The sequence below is a fragment of the Aythya ferina genome (assembly GCF_964211825.1).
Source record: "Aythya ferina genome assembly, chromosome: 14".
NCBI classification, from domain to species: Eukaryota; Metazoa; Chordata; class Aves; order Anseriformes; family Anatidae; genus Aythya; species Aythya ferina.
The window spans coordinates 15,275,548-15,292,035 of NC_140312.1; the positions used below are offsets into that span (position 1 = coordinate 15,275,548).

At 38.4% G+C, this 16,488-nt stretch overlaps 1 protein-coding gene across 3 annotated transcripts in view; it reads left to right on the forward strand.

The window, feature by feature from the left end:
- Positions 1-16,488, forward strand: part of SLIT3 (slit guidance ligand 3) — a 515,559-nt gene that overhangs the window by 433,167 nt on the left and 65,904 nt on the right. For all 3 annotated transcript variants that reach the window (XM_084535767.1, XM_084535765.1, XM_084535766.1), the window contains one exon: positions 4,431-4,555. In XM_084535767.1, the coding sequence (XP_084391893.1) occupies positions 4,431-4,555 (125 nt within the window). The remainder of the gene's footprint in view (positions 1-4,430; positions 4,556-16,488) is intronic.

Genomic DNA, 16,488 nt, shown 5'->3' on the forward strand with positions numbered 1-16,488 from the left:
GAGTATAGACGGAGTTGGATTTGGCTTTCATTTTCTGAACATCAGATTACATTCAAGTTGCATTTTCAAGTGCTCTTCCACAAAGTGCAGTTACCTCTACCACTGGAATGAAAAACAGCAGACCTCGGAATTAAACTTCATGAAGTTTGCACCAGATTATGTGATAGCAAGTTAGCATATAGGATGTTGTTATAATTTAGTTGAGCAAATAAATTGGTTTTGGCCTTCTAGCTACCCCAGATAACTTTGGTAAAAATAAGGGTTATTTAAAAATATAGTTATCTAGTTATTTTTTACATATTATTGAAAACCAATAAACTGAGAATTCTCATGGAAAACAGATATTTACCAACATTACGTTTATTTTTTTTTTGAAGATCCACAAACAACTTCATGCCCTCATCAGCTCTGTATCAGAAACTATATGTTAAGGAAAATCTTTCATGTCTGAATATAGTCTGCATTCAGGAGAGGGTTGAAGTGCAGCTGTTAACAATTAAGTATAGTCATGGACAGGAATATGCTACATTAGAGAGCAGTCAGACAAAAGATAAGGAGCACATCTTCTTGTGGATAAAGTATGTAGTGTGTTGTTGAATGTAGCTTAGGTTATACCCAAATATTCTTATTGGAAAAGGAGTTTTGGAGGTTTGCTCAGATTGCCAGTAAGTATATGCAGATCATAGAATCAGAGAATATCCCAAGTTGGAAGGCACGCACAAGGATCATCAAGTCTAATTCCTGGCTTCACACAGGACCACCCCAAAACCAGACTGTGTGAGAGCGTTGTCCCAGTGCTTCATGAGCTCTGACAGGCCTGGTCCATGACCACATCCCTGGGCAGCCTGTCCCAGTGCCCGACCACCTCTGGGTGCAGAACCTTTCCCTCACACCCAGCCTGACCCTCCCCTGTCCCAGCTCCATGCCATTCCCTCAGGTCCTGTCGCTGTCCCCAGAGAGCAGAGCTCAGCGCCTGCCCCTCCGCTCCCCTCATGAGGGAGCTGCAGGCCGCCCCTCAGCTGGAGATAGAGCTATATTTATAGGAGAAAAGATGGATCAGTAGTCTGTTTTGAAAATGAGGGCAGAAAGTCTGTTTTTATGTCTCTCTCAGTGCCATGAACACTTACAATATTGCTTGGCACCACAATTTTATAGAGGCTGAGATTAAACTGCTGAACAAACAAATGATGGTGTTGAGGTAGGTTTAGAGCACAGGTTTCCAAGCCTGAGGTGAATTTTATGGCCTTTCAAATATATTTTTAATAACTGCAACCTTATAATTTAATTGCTTTGAAATGTCAGTCTCAAAACTATCAGAACTTTGACTATTATCAGAACTTTGACTAGTTATCAGAACTACAGGTGTTATAATAGTCTCAAATGTGAAGTGCAAATATTCCTAAATACTAAAAAAAAATCAAGAATTCACTTGTTCACAGTAAGTGAAATAAGGAAAGTGGTCATTCTTATGTATTAAACAGAGACTGAAAATTAATCCAACAGGAGAAGCCAGATGACTTCTGTTTTGAAGCTGTTTTGTATCAAGAACTAAGCTCATTTTCAAAACTAAACAGGCATCTCTCAGGCAAGAGTTAAGTAAGCCTGTGATTCTGACTATTGAAAAAAATTGTATGTTTTTATGTAGGTATCAGTTAGGTCCACTAGGAAGCTGGTGGGCTTTCTGTTGTCCTAGCTGTCCATGTGGCTGTCTTTATCTGAATGGAAACGGAGAAAAGCAGTGATGCAAAGTCTTTGGACAAGTAGAAGTTATTGGTGGTCTGAACAAATGTCAGGACACTCCAAGAAGCTCCAGACCCTAGTAAAATTCACCCTTTCTCATCACAATTTATATATATACATTGAAAAACAGTGCGTGATCTGGTAATCTAATAGTAACTGAACCCAATTCTCATGTGCACATTTAACATCCAGTGCATTGTAGTGTTTCACCAGGACATCAGTGATACTCTTTAATGGCAAAGTGACAGAATTTTTTGCAGTGCCAAGTGCAGTTTTACCTTTGGGATGGAGCCACCTATGTGGCCTGTGGTAGGGAGTGTTGTGGCTGTGCCATGAGCCAGCAGAACAACACTGTCTGTGGGATGACACAGTGACCAGGAATATGTCACTACTTCTGCATATGTAGGTTCAACCCTTTCTCCAATATTGCTCGCAAAGAGCTCAGGGTGTGCTGAAGTGCCCCCTGCCTCAAAAAAGCCTGGATCATTGCTGCAGATGTCAGCCCACACCAAGCTCAGGACCTTGAGATGCTTGTATAAAGGTTGTGCAGATATCCTCTGTGGCCTCCCGTAACTTTTACATTAAAAAAAATAAAATAAAATAAAAAGTAGTTTAACTTACTCTTGTTAAAATTACGTTTTTAGTGTGTGTCTGAGCAGAAGGTTATGTCTCAGCAGAGCCAAGAAAATAAAAGTATGTAATGTGCAAGTCATGCAAACTCAGATCTGCTTTTTATTAAATTGCCCTCCTAGTTATGTAGTAGAGGAAAGGAATGTGCTGGGCTGAGGGCATTTTGCTATATGGATTTATAAATCAAATCCCCATGGACCAACTAATGAACTACTTAAGTGCTAGGAACTAACACTGTTCTTATTAGCTCCTACATTGATTAGCTTTGATCTGTGCCATAGGAATAAATGGAAAATGTATGTTTGTATATTAGAAAATAAATAATGAATTCTGGTTTAGTGACCTCAAAATCAAATAGAAGAGCAGCACTGCTGTCTGTCTTGTGAGCTCACCAAGCAGCCACCTTTGCCTGTTCTGAGAGGAGCAAGCGAAAAGCAGCTCACATGTGTTGCACTCCACCCCTGTCAGTGCCAGAAATACAAATGTTATTTCCTCTTGCTATCCTAACTCTAAGTTAAAAACATGTCTGGTATTTAGACAGACATAAAACCCAAAGATAGAAGAGGAAACAGTCTTTTTTTTTTTTTTTTTTTTTTTTTTGGATTTGTTACTTGTATATTTTTCACCATTACTGTGTGTCTCATTCTGCAATCAACTGTGCTGCACTCATCAGTCATGTTAACACTACCATCAGTACAGGATCAGGATAAAGCCTTTATATTGTAAGCACTTTTCAGCTCAGATTGTTGATACCTGTTCCCGTGATGTTCTTTACCCCCTGTTGGTGCTGTGCAAGTATTCAAAGTTAATAATGAGAGCTTATATCTCATAGAGGACACTCCAAAGCAAATTCTTGACTACAAGGGATCTTTCATCTCTAGTTTTTGTAGCACTCTACAGCTCCACCTGCTCTCTAGTATAAGCTATTCTTCACTTTCAGGATGTATCACAATTCATTCTTGCTTATCATTTATCATTCAGGAACAGAAGGTCAGTGTCTACTTCTGATCATCACAGTATCAACTTTAAGATATTTTAAAATGCATTACCTTAAAAACGAGATAAAAATATTTTAGATTCATTACTGCTTGATATAATTTAAGACTTTTTGAAGTGTTGTGCTTTAATTTTTACATGTAAAAGCTGTCAGGGCATTAATAGCTGAAATTTGGCCACTTCACGATCACCATTTTCTTAATTGTAAATGGAGTGGTCTTAATTAGCTTTCTGAAACATCTCTAATTAAATGCCGATTGATTCAATACATGAAATATAGTTAGTATTGATTTGGTTTTTGTTCTGTTTCTTACTTGCCCACAAATTTCACTACTTTTCTGGATGGGTTATGTTCAAAAATGTCATTTATTAAATGCTATTTAAATACAGATGTGCGTATTTACCTGCATATATTTACATATTTGCGTGTTTATCTTTGTTACATTTTGCCAAGGTATCTGAATGTTGATGGTCTTTTGTCTGGGCAGAACCCGAGGAAAATAAATTTTAAACTCTGGTAAAACTAAGGATGGTAGAACACTTTGCACCTAAACATTCCCATAAGCCTCTAACTAAATCTTTCTTATGCATGTTTTTCATTTCTGCTGTTGAATCTGCACTTTCATTCTTGTTACCAGCCATAGAAATGTCATGTTATAGTTCCCATGTGGTTGCTGTTGCAGAACTTCCAGCACTGAGAGAAGGACAAATTGCTATAAGCCATATATACATATATATATATATATATATATACATAAGCCCTTTCTCTGGAGATCCCAACACATTTTTTCAGAGCTGATGTTCGCATGTGCAGAATATAAGCATCACTGAGACTTCCCCAGCACTTGATTTAAGTACTTAAAATCCCCATAATCCCTGTGAATCCCTCAGTGTTGTGTAAAGTTGCACCCACAGAATGCGCATTTTTGCCAACACAGGGTAAATACTGCATTAAGAAAAAATGTATATGAGAGTATTCATTTCGTATTGTATTCGTATTGTATAAGGAAGTATTAATTTCATAATGCAGTTCTCTATTAATACACTGTGTTTTGCCTTTCCAGAGCCAGTAGATATCAATGTTGTGTCCAAGTGTAACCCCTGCCTCTCCAATCCGTGTAAGAACAATGGGACATGCAACAATGATCCAGTGGAGTTTTATCAATGCACTTGCCCTTTTGGCTTCAAGGTACGCCTACAAATGAACTACATGAAAAGCAATAAAGTATTCTCCATCCCTTCTATTTTCTTAATTGTTATACCATGAGAAGTCAATTTTACAGGCAACCGAGCTCAACAGATCATTTCCTTAAGCAGATTGTATGCGACTGTGCTCTACTTTCAACTGTGCTCTACTGCAAAATTTTATCCTATGTAATAGGATATGACTATACAGATGCGTCCTGAGCAATCTGCTCTAGTTGACCCTGCTTTGAGGAGGGGGGCTGGACTAGACAATTTTCAGAGGTTGCCTCCAACCTTGCGTGTTCTCTGATTCTGTGATACATAGACATAGACATCTATATGAAATGGCGAGTTGATTTTATCTTCATTTTCATTTCTTCTGCCAACATCGAGATAACCGTTTCATGGGCTGCCATGCCAAAGGAAAGGCAGTTCAGATGAAAATTAAGTACTTGTCTCATCTACTGTCACAGAATGTGCTACCTGCTAGCTTTCATCCATCTCACATAGACTGATTAGCAAAAAGGTGATAATTGATAACCACTAGCTCAGCTGTCTCTGACTTCTGAGTACTGTCTGTGTAGTGATCTGAAAATGTGAAATTCTGTAGATGCTAAGTGTTATGAGCATGCAATGGCAGTTTCTAGATAACAGATTTAAAAATTGGAAAATTGTGTCATTGAGTAATGTTATTTCTTCATTAGTGATGTATAAATCCCTTGATAAACATTGCATCATTAGAGCTTAAGGCTACCAAGACTTTTTTTCAGAGTTGATATAACTGGAAACCTAGCTCCGTAGTCAGTAGCTGAGGGATCAAATATAAGTAATAAATGAGGCATATGATCTGTTCACAGGCTGGCGGAGAGGATGTTAGGACCAAAGAAGTAGGTTGCATCTTTTAAATTGTGGTTTTATTTGCCTCATTGGGTATTTCTTACAGAGTCTTGGTCAGTTAAAGCAGATGCTTATAAAACAGAGTAATGAGAGCTATAGACAAAAAAAAGTCATAGCCAGACATACATGTAGGACGTAAGCACAAATATCCATGTCTTACATTCCAAGTAGGATTTAGGAATTAGTTGGAGAAGATGATATCACCATTTCCCTTCTGTATTTACCTGGGGTACATCCTAGATGGTAAGAGAGTAATCATGGTGGATCCCTGAAAGACTGGAAGAGGAAAGATGTGAAGCTCATTGCTGTTTCACCCTTGTGCCCCCTTGCCTAGTACTCAGGAATAATACAGGAATAATCTCTGTTCTCTTAAATCATTTAAAATCACTTAAAAAAATCATTGGAAATTTCCTCTCATTATAAATCCTTCTACCTATTGATATATCAACCTGAAACTTCCAGGATGTTAAAAGACCACATTGTCAAAAATTCATTCTACTGAAACTAGCTACTTGGTGACAACTGATTTGTAACAAGGGAAGCTCTGTCTATTTATCTCCTTAGGTTAATAGACTAATGGTCATTTTAATTTGATATTTAACATAATCTAGATTGAATTTTTCATATGGGCTTGGGTGACTGTTAGGATAACCTCAAAAATAAAAGCTTTCTGAACTAGCAGGAAAATACTAAGTATCTTTGTATGCCTTTCTCTGTAAAGCATGCTTGCTGGAACAGGGAACAGATATCCAGGTTATATTCAGAGTAGAAATACGGCAGTTATTGAGCTTATCTTTCTTTTCCCTTTTTTTTTTTTTTTTACAATATACATATATCAGATGCATTTATACTATTAGAAGACATGTTTACAAATAATCAAGAATAATCCTCTAGTTAGATTATGCTTTTGAATATATGTTAGACCTTAGTGTGCATCTTTTTACTTAGAAAGGCTTTGATAAACTCTTGAACTGACTCAGTTTAAATATCTCATAGGGCATCCAGACTTTCTGCTCTCTCACAAACTTTCTTAGGTAACATCCAGTGAATACAAAACCCAAAACCACTTGTGTGCTTCTAAGCACCAAGATGTCATCCAAGCATGGCAAAGAGCAAACAGACCCAGGCATAGCACTTAAAGCAGAGTTTAAAAATACTGACTGGATAACAGTATGGGGAGAATTGGGGGAAATTTAATAAGAAAAAAAGAACTCTGTGTCTTTACCACAGGTTTTTGAGTAAAAATGAAATTTGACAGGTCCAAATGCAAACCATATGAAAGGAGCACTCTATCTACCACGCAGTTCTCCACCAGAGATTCATGCTAATTCAATAACAATACCTTGCTTCCTTCTCACCAGCCAGCAGCAAACAACTCTATCCATCTGGAAGCTATTTCCCAGACCTTGATAAATTGCCCTAAATCTGCCCTCTCAGCATTTGTTTTTCCTTGTTTGATGTAGATTTTTTTAAATCCTGTGTAGAGGAGTGTATAAATAATGTGAAAAACCCGCCTTTTTTTTTTTTTTCTCGCCCAAATGTAAGCTCATTCAAATGAGATAAAGTCTTTATAATGTTCCCTGGAAAGGGATATACAGTTACTGACCATTCTCTGGGGTTCCTATTGCTCAGCCTTCAGAAAAAAAACAGTAGGCCAGCTAGCAGAAAGCTGGTTAAGTGACCAGTTGCCAGACCGGTGCTTGATGGAATCAGGAACTTCAACCATAACCATGATAGCAGAAGTGTATAATCTTATTTTTTATTATTGCATTGAAGATGGTCCAATCTCTTATTTTTTTGTGATCACAAAAATATTTTTCCTATTGAATGCATACTTACTGGGCTTTTGGCACTGTGTAATGCTTCCTATGATGGATTTGAGTAAACTGATGGGCCACCTGAGCTGAAAGGCCAGTGGGCCAGGTGGTTGTGTATGATGACAGCAGAAATAATAGTTTGCTCACTTATGAGTGGGGATGGCTAGGTCCTGATAGCTTATCCTTGCTGCAGCTCTTTCCTTAAGATGAGTGTTGAATATATTTGCTATAGGTAAGTCATGGTGGAAGCAGTTCTTTTGGGGTTCTCCTTTGGGGACAAAGCCCCAAAGACGCTGGGAGATGGTGTCAGAGTGCCACCTAAGGCAGCTGGAAAGCAGTGACACCAAGAGCTCCAGGGTGCCACCAACGCTGGCAAGAAATGTCTGGTAATGTTATGAAACTTGTGTTTTCATATAAAACACAGACATAGGTGTAATTATCCTGCAATTCTTTTTCTTCTCCATAGCATTCTTTGAAAGATTATTTAAATAATATGTGTGGCTTAGATAGTGTCGTATGATTACAAGTAGAGAAATGAAGCTTTCTTCTGGTTTGAATGCTGCTGGCCACCTGCACCGTGAGTCTGTACGTGCACAGCTGGTGGCTGCTGAATAGATAACGGAACGGTACTGTGCTAATTCATATATCCAACAGTGTGTGTAGTCCTATTGATACTGTTAAATCAAGTCTGTGGGTGTCAGAATTCAACGGAGCAATCAAACTTGCAATCGATAAGCCATTGAGAAAGGATTTACTTGAATAGCTACAGGAAAAACTAAAGTGAGTGAAAGAAATGCTGTATTTTGCCACTGCTCTATTCAGAAAATGTCCTTTGGGGAATACTTATTTTTTTTGCTGATTTTTGTGTATTTCATACTCTTCTCCTTAAAACTGAGGCAACAGGAAATGAAAGAGAATTATTTTCATTCTCCAAAATACAGTTGTTTGGAGAACTAGGGAAAGAGAGTTAAAAATACATCCGTGTTCAGTCTGAAATGAAAGAGCATTGCCAGCCTGGAACAGGAAATACATTACCTGCCCAGGCATTGCCACAGCCTCTTTGGCTGTTCAGGAGCCTGAGCTGTTGGGGTGCAGATAAGTTTGTCATCTCTGGGTTCGGGTATTACCAACAGCTGTCTGAAATGGAAAGTGATGATGAGTAGAATCAATATTGCACATGGTCTACACTTCAGGCAACACGTGCTGATGTGTCTGTGGTGGAGTTGCTCTGTAAATTTTATCCAGTTCCCCTCACTTCCCTCTTGAGTTCAGCCAGTGTCCTGACTTTTCTAGGAGCACTACAGTATCCTGAGGGTTCAAGCAATTTCACCAGTCATCCAGAATAACAAATACAATTGGAAAAATCCTGGGGAAAGCTCTTGGGCTTTGGAGATACGGTATGCTTTGCAGCCAGGCTCTTGTGGTGGGAGGCATTATAGTGAAGCCAGAAGGATACTCAGTGAGAAAGCTGGCTCCAAACTTCTGCTAGGAATTTGGCTGTTCTTCACCCCTAACCCCTGTGCCAGGTTTTTGTCCCTGGAAGCAGGGTTAGAAACAGAGAATCTCAGAGCAGAAGAGTGTCTGTGGGATATAGGAGATTCGTGTCTATCACGTGTTGTACACGGGTACGACTAATGTGCCTGCAGATGGATGTAGCCAAGCAGAAGCTGGGAGTGCTCAGCACAGGCTTGACAGTCAGGATACATCCGTACAGACCCCATGCCATTAGATGGACTCAGTGCTGCACTGACTGTATCATTCACTCATGAGGGTGCACCAGGCCCTGCATTTGCTTGGAGCATGGGCAAACAAAATTTGTTGCACCTGCATTTTACCCTGTTGATGTAATTCTGTAGTATTACATGAATAATCTGTTGGAGCCCTAGAATAATGGTTGTTTTAGGAATATTAACATAGAACAGGTTTTAAAATGTAGGTATCACAGTGTTTGCTCATGTACAGCTATTCTGGACAGCTCTGAGGCTGAGGCCATGCAAGTGTTTTCCAGTGGGCCAGTTTCTGTTATGCTGATTTGGGAGGGGTTATAAGAGTTTAACCAAGTGTAGGGTTTGGCTACTGATGCCTGCCAGCTGTAGGAGAGTCCATGTTGGCTTTAGTTTGTTAGGCTAATCCTGTTTGGAAATGCAACTCCTTGCTTTTGTTTCTTTGGATCTGTTAACATACGCATATAAGTCCCTGAATACATCACTCACTGCACTGATAAAACCAAGAGTTGCAATTGCAGAAGGAGGAAAAATTGGAAGGCACTCATAAGCCAGCCTGCCCTCATCCACGTGGGACAGGAGAGCAAACATCTCTGCCTTCACATGTTACACAGTCCCGGTCTCTCTCCTTTCCCAGTGTCAGGGTTGGGAAGACAGCGGAATGTGAGCGCAATGCCAAGTTTTCACATGAAGAAATCAGTGCAGCAAAATGCTGCTTGTGTGAGGTGATTTTGCCTTGAACTCTCACTGTGATAATTTCTGTTGGAGCATGTGTTTATGTAAGCTGGGGTGTTTTAGTTTGTGTTTGTTTGTTCTAACTGTACTTAAAATACTTATTAATGAGTGTTAAAGAAGCATTTTTCATTCTTAGTAAAATAATGCAGAAAGCCCTTAGGGATGCGAGGCAATGGGTGGCCATGTAAAATGAGTAGACCTGTATTTATGTATGGATTTTAGGGCAAAGACCAGCGTCAGCAGTGGGTGGTTATAATTTCATATAATGTTCCTAGGGTAAAAGAAAACAGCAGAAATCACAGTATTTTCCTGTGTGCTTGTCCCTTAAAACTTACCATGCACCAGTCAGATTTGTGTTTCGTTCTTTTTGCCCATTCTATTATGGTGGGTTTAAACAAAATGGAGATTTACATCCAGAAGAGCATAAAAATGAAAGGCTTAAGGAGGGATTACTGCCACAGTTGCTGGCTGAAGGTGGTGAAGCATGCATACACCCACCGCAAGCCCTGTAAAAAACATAGTAATGTATTGTGGCATGCCCTAATGAGGGCTCTTAATAATAAAGCCAATTCTGAAGAAGTATTTCCATTTTGCTAGGGTAGCAAGAAAGCAGATGTTGAGCAGCTTCAGGCATTTGCTATGTTTGTTCAGAGCTGCATCAGGAGGAACTAAGCAGCAAGGTTAAGGTGAATAGTGAGCCATACCCACTGGTGGGCGCCACCATCTTCATTCTCTTGTTAGGGTGGATCATTCCTCCCATTTTTATTTTTATTTTTATTTTTATTTTATATTTTTATTTTTATTTTTTTTTTACTTCTGTTTTTCTGGTCTAGTGTGAAATGCCGTAAGAGACAAGGCTTCCAATCATTCTTTTCCCAGGGTACGGGAGAAGTTTTTATTGGCTTTTAGTCTGAATTTCAGGCTCTTGTTCTTATGTTTGCCTGGTCCTATTACACTTAATAATAATTTCTCTTCCTCTGTGGTTTATCTGTCTTTCAGGTGATTACTGGTTGCTGTAACTCTGCTTAATCAAGCTCTCTTTAACCAGCTCTTAATTTTCAGCATCCCACAATTTCCACATAATTGAATCAGTTGAAGTAGTTGGTCACAGCTGAAAATCCTTATTGTTAAGATTTTCTAGTGATTGTCTGTCATCTGTTATCCTTGAGGCTTTCTTGGCACTGACTGTACTAAGGATATGGCCTTTGGGTTTCTTTGGTTGTCCGAGAACATGAACAGAGGTTGTCCTGGGAGGTTGGTTGACTTATTTTCCCCCCTTCTTTGGGGATGATGGAATAGGAGAAGTTGCTGTAAGCAGGCTAAGCTGAAAAGTCATTTTATAACGTAAGAGTAAACTCTCTCCTATTAATAGAAACAATAGATGAGCTACAGAATGAGTAGATCACTGTGTATGTGCACGTACACTGCTGGTAAAGTACCAAAGCTGTCTGCTCTCGGCTGCTTCTGGTGTCAGGCTCCAACACAGCTGGTGCAGGGCAGGTGCTGTCCTCCACAGCCCCCTGGGGATCTCTTCCTTGTACTTCTGAAAGCCTCTGAAATAAATGTAGTGCCCTTGTTCATTATCATGGTGGGCATGTTTGATTTCTGTAGTAGTCTGAGAAATTAATGTGCTTGTTTGTTTGCGTCAGAAAACAAAGCTGCCTTCCCTGTGTTACCTGTCACAGTTCAATCCCCTATCAAATTAGGCTTGGCTTATTCCAGAAAGGATTGCTGGTATCTCTGAATGGGCAAGCCCTGTACAGGAAGCTTCACACAGCTTCCCCAAGCAAAACAGATTACAAAGGCATTTTTGTTGATACAGCATGTATTTCAGTAAGAGACCTCTTAACAGTACAGAGCTGTCCCACGCCAAAACTCTGCATCTTTAACAGACAGCGATGTGCCAGCAAAGGCTTATTCTGAGAGATTCTTTCAGCATCTTTAACTCTATTTCAGAAATGTAATGTGTGCTTTGGAGAGGTTTTCTTATCACGTAAGCCCTGCTTTGTAGCAGCTATTATTAGGTCTTGCATGTGATGTGTCCCTCCTATCTCATGCAGACTGTTCAATTACTTAAGTGTTAAGAATAGATCCATTGCCTGAAGTAATAAGTTTAAAATACAGTTACTGTATTTGCTTTAATTTCCTATTTCTTATTATTAGGAATTGTGTTTTCTGTACCAACGTCCAGTCTTTATAACTCTCTCTGCAATGTTCATGTTAATAAAGAGTCACCAGCTTTTGATAGCCTGAGGGGGAAGATTTTGTTGTCATTGCAGCATGTATTTTAAAAGAAATAGGCCCCTTAGTGTTTGGAGGGTACTGAAAACATTGTTCTTGTTCATGAGCATTGGCTGAATTAGAGACTAAATATAAAACATTCAATGTTTTATATTTATCAAATATGTTTGATTGGATTTTATGTACGGGGCATGACCCTGGGCAAAATCAACTATTTTCAATGTCACTCATTTTCTTCTCCATCTCCCTGTGCATTCACACAGTGATCTGCATCAGCCAGTTGATCTAGTGTCCATGGAAACTTTAGAGCATGTGCCTCATCCAGTTTTAGACCTCTGGACTAAGTTCACTTATGTACAATGCAAATCAACTCAGTGATAGATCACTGACATATCTTTTGTCATCGATTAAAAGCCCAAAAGACCATTGAAAGTGTTCATGAACACCCAGTGTTTATGTAAGGAGAGGTTTAGAAGGACTATCAGAATTTACAGCATAATGAATATAATTGCAAAATAAACCTCTGATATCCATAGAGAATTAATTTTGTAGTCATCAGAGAAGAACCAGGGTTTTTAAAAAATAATATGATGAATCCTTGCACTTTGACTTTGACAGGCATATTCTTGATTACTAGCTACGGAGGTAATGGAAGGTATATTATACTCTGGAGGATCATAAATCTTTGTGATTTAAATAAAATGAGGCTTAAGAGAGCAGAGTTCTCCTAATTTGCTATAAATTGACAATTGTGATTTATTAACAAGGACAAGGAAGTCACTAAGAAGTGCTGCTGGCATGCCCAATTATTGTTTAATCAGGTGCCAGATGTAGCTAGACTGACACAGAAGACAACTAGCTATACAGTGCTGAAGATGATGGGATATAAATAACTCTTATCTGTGTTTTTACTTCAGACACTAATGCTGTGAAAGTTTTCAGAGACAGTTAAATCAGCCAAATGGTAGGAGGAGAGGTGCAGCAACAAAACCAATAACAGTTTATCTTCTTTCATAATCCAACATCAATGCCATTTAGCAAATAGTATTTCTCACAATGTTCGTGAGCAGTAGGTGGATTTTCTTGTTCTGCTTCTGTGTCAAAGTATAAGTACAGCTGTATAAAAGCAATACTAAACAACAACAACAAAAAGTTGCCTAAGTAAATTCATATTTATTTTAAATCTTTTTTTTTTTTTTTCCAAAACCAGAAATGGATTAAATGAATTATTTTTTCAAGTTAAATTAATTGGCTTGTAAGCAGCAGTCATCAGAAGGTGCTCTTTTATTACCCTATTGGGACAGATGACAGATGAAAGAGAAATAGTTAATTCATAACCTAACCACTGAGTATCCTCACCTAGAGGCATCCAAGGCGTGGATGTCTGTAGCAAGGTGTGTGTTCAGAAGAGGGAGTCACGACCTCTTTGCAAACAACAGATGATCAAAACCTTTCTGCTTCCACCTGGCAATCTAAAAGCAGTCTGATCCAAAATTACTGTGATATTATCCTTGCCTTGCCAAATAATTTGCATATATGCCTAAGCAGATGGATCTAGCATACACCCTGCCAGCTCTTGTAGTTGTTTGACCTTGCCAATGAGCGTCATCTGCATCTTTTCCAGATTGAGGCTTAGCCATTGCATCCATGGCTAGAAAGAGCATAAATAAGGAAACAGTACCACCTGTATCTACTGAAGAGCTTTAGACTACTGTGTACCAGTTGTAAGCAGTCTACTTATATCTTTGTATCAGTGCAATCAATTAGGAAATCGGTTTCAAATGGTTTCATTGGTAAAATGACGGTAGGCTGATTCCCAGTAATATATTTCTTAGTCCTTCCTGTAAGAGATTTTAGATTAATTTTTATTTTTTAAAGTTAGCTTAATCCTTCACTCAGTTTGCAGCATCTCTAATTATTCGATATCTAAGTATTCCCTTCACAGAGCTGAGTAGCTTTGTTTGCAACGATTGCTGAGGTGTCCAAGTCCTTCATGCTGCATTTAGCATAAGATGACACGTTAGCATTCATAACTTGCTTTATGATTTGTAGTACACTTAAAACTTTTCCTTTTAAAAATCTTGACGTATTAAATACTGAGTTTCTTTACAATGAAAGGCTCTGAAATACACAATCATGAACAGAACTTAATGAGAGAATTTTTCCTATGAAGCTCGTAGCAGGGTGTATTTGCTGTGTAGCTGAATTCATGGCATCATGTTTCCTTGGTTAATTACACAATTCATTCTGTTTCTCCTTTGCATTTATAGTTTGTCAATATATTTATTACAGGGCAACCTCTGAGTACTTAGTCTTATTTCCTAGCTTAATTTTCTAGTGGAATTGAGATTTACAAGATCGAACTTTGTGTAAAACATCTCTTTCCCTTCCTGCCCTGGGAATATTTCAGTTTACTGTCCAATTCTGACCATTTATGACAGGGGGATAAAGGTCTCAAATGGAGAAAGAAGATGCTGTTAAAAATACCACTAGGTAAAAGACAGTAACATCAGTTTATACCTTATATAGCTGAATGCCATAACTTGAGAAAAACCTTGGATCATAGTTCTCACTTTCCTAAGCACAAAAGAAGCAAAATTCATGTCAAAAAGCCATTGAGGATTTTAAACTGAATTGTATTATTTCTGTGTATTCTTTTGTTTCTGGATGTTTTTCCCCCTCTCCTCTCACCCCATCTTTTCTCATTCTTTTATATAAAGCACCAGGAATCATGACTTGTTTACACACCACATTTAGCTCCTTACTCTGCTTATTAGACCTTTGTAGGTCTGAATGTATGAACAAATCCCACTGGCACATGCAGATATAGTTTTAACACTCAAGCAATCAGTCTAAGTCAATAAATTGTTTAATAAAACACTTCTAAAGCTCTGTGGAAGCAGAATGAAGCTACATCTGTGTTTGTAAGAGTTTCTTAATTTCACAATATTAGGATTTTAAAAATGTAAAGCTGGCAGATACTTTAAGCTTGAATAGCATTCCTGAGTGCAGTCATAGAACACACTGTACATGTGTTTATCTTTCTGTGAATTTTCTTTCATGCATCTCATGAAGTACATTTACTTGGTCTTTTCCCTTTAATTAATGGTTGTTTATTATCTTCTCTCCAGGACACTAATAAGACTAGTATATTAATGTTGGGTGTGGATGCATTACTTCCACTATTAGGAATGTCAAGGACTAGGTTTGCAATACGGTATCTTTGTAGCCGGTAACTTTTTTCTGATTTTCCTAAAATATTTAGCTGTATTTAGAGCATGGTAATTAAGTTGTTTATGAAAATTTCCTACTTCTTAATTTAAAATCTCTATCAGCTTTATTTGTCTTGGTCTCGTATTTTTACTAAACACATGAACACTACCATCTGTTCTCTGCATATATTATCTAAATAAAATTTATTATGAACACATTACATATAGTTAACAACTTAAATAAACGTTAGTGTTTTTTTCTTCTATAGTTCATTTTCCAGCATGATTTAAAACGCTGAAGTCATTGAACAAGGCTGTAATCAGCTGGAAGGTCTTCCTGTTTGCAGACCACTGAAGTTAGAGAGATTTCTGCTGTTTGCAGGTGTCTCCATCAGTGGCTGCCTTGTGTTCGTGCAGCAGCCAGCGGTGAGAGCTTTCTGTTCCAGGTTGCTGCCTTGTGGCTGTGGTATGCTCCATGCTGCCATCTCTTAGCTGTGCCTGCAGCTGCTAGAAACCAGGGAAGGATCACAATAAAGTGAACGCAGGTCAGCTCTCTGCCATGTGATCCTGAATGCAATCTCCACAGACAATGTTGTTATTTGTGAAAATTAATTTAAAAAAAAGAAAAATTGTGTTGGCTGAAATAGTATCAAAGCAAATGAGCTCTTTTTAATCACATTATTCTTTGTTCTTCCTGCTGAGGTCCATAATAGTTTTTGTTGCTTGTTCTTGTGTGTTTTGCTAATTATGATGTCATGTTTTCCAGTGCTGGGTACTTGTAAAGGCCAGCATTTGGCACAGCAGTAGTGAGCAACAGCTTGTATACACACTAGTGCCCGGTGTGGTTAATTGCTGTTAAGTATAAAGGAAGAACTGACACTTTCCAAGCATGGTGGACAGTTTCTGTTCTCATTCACTGAAAATCTGGAGTTGGATTAGCTCAGCTAAAATCTGGACCAGTTGAGGTACTTCAAATTTAAAGAGTCAGCTGGAATCTGAACTTTTAAGTCTCCTGATTAGTTGCAGAAATTCTGTGTTTCAACACCTAATCCTTTCCTCTTCTCCAGAAAATGAGAGAAATTATATAAACATATTTTGGATCTGATGCTTTCTTATCAGACTAAAGAAAAATTTATTACAGCTTAATAGAAATAAAATATTGCACACAGAGGGACCTTCATGCTCTTTCTGTGAATTGCTGAGACAGTCATGTTTTCTTGCCTGTCCTTGAAACGAAGTCTGCACCTCTTCTGATTCAGACTTCATTAAAAGGCTCTTTAGTCTTGAAGCAAATATACAATATTCTCCTTT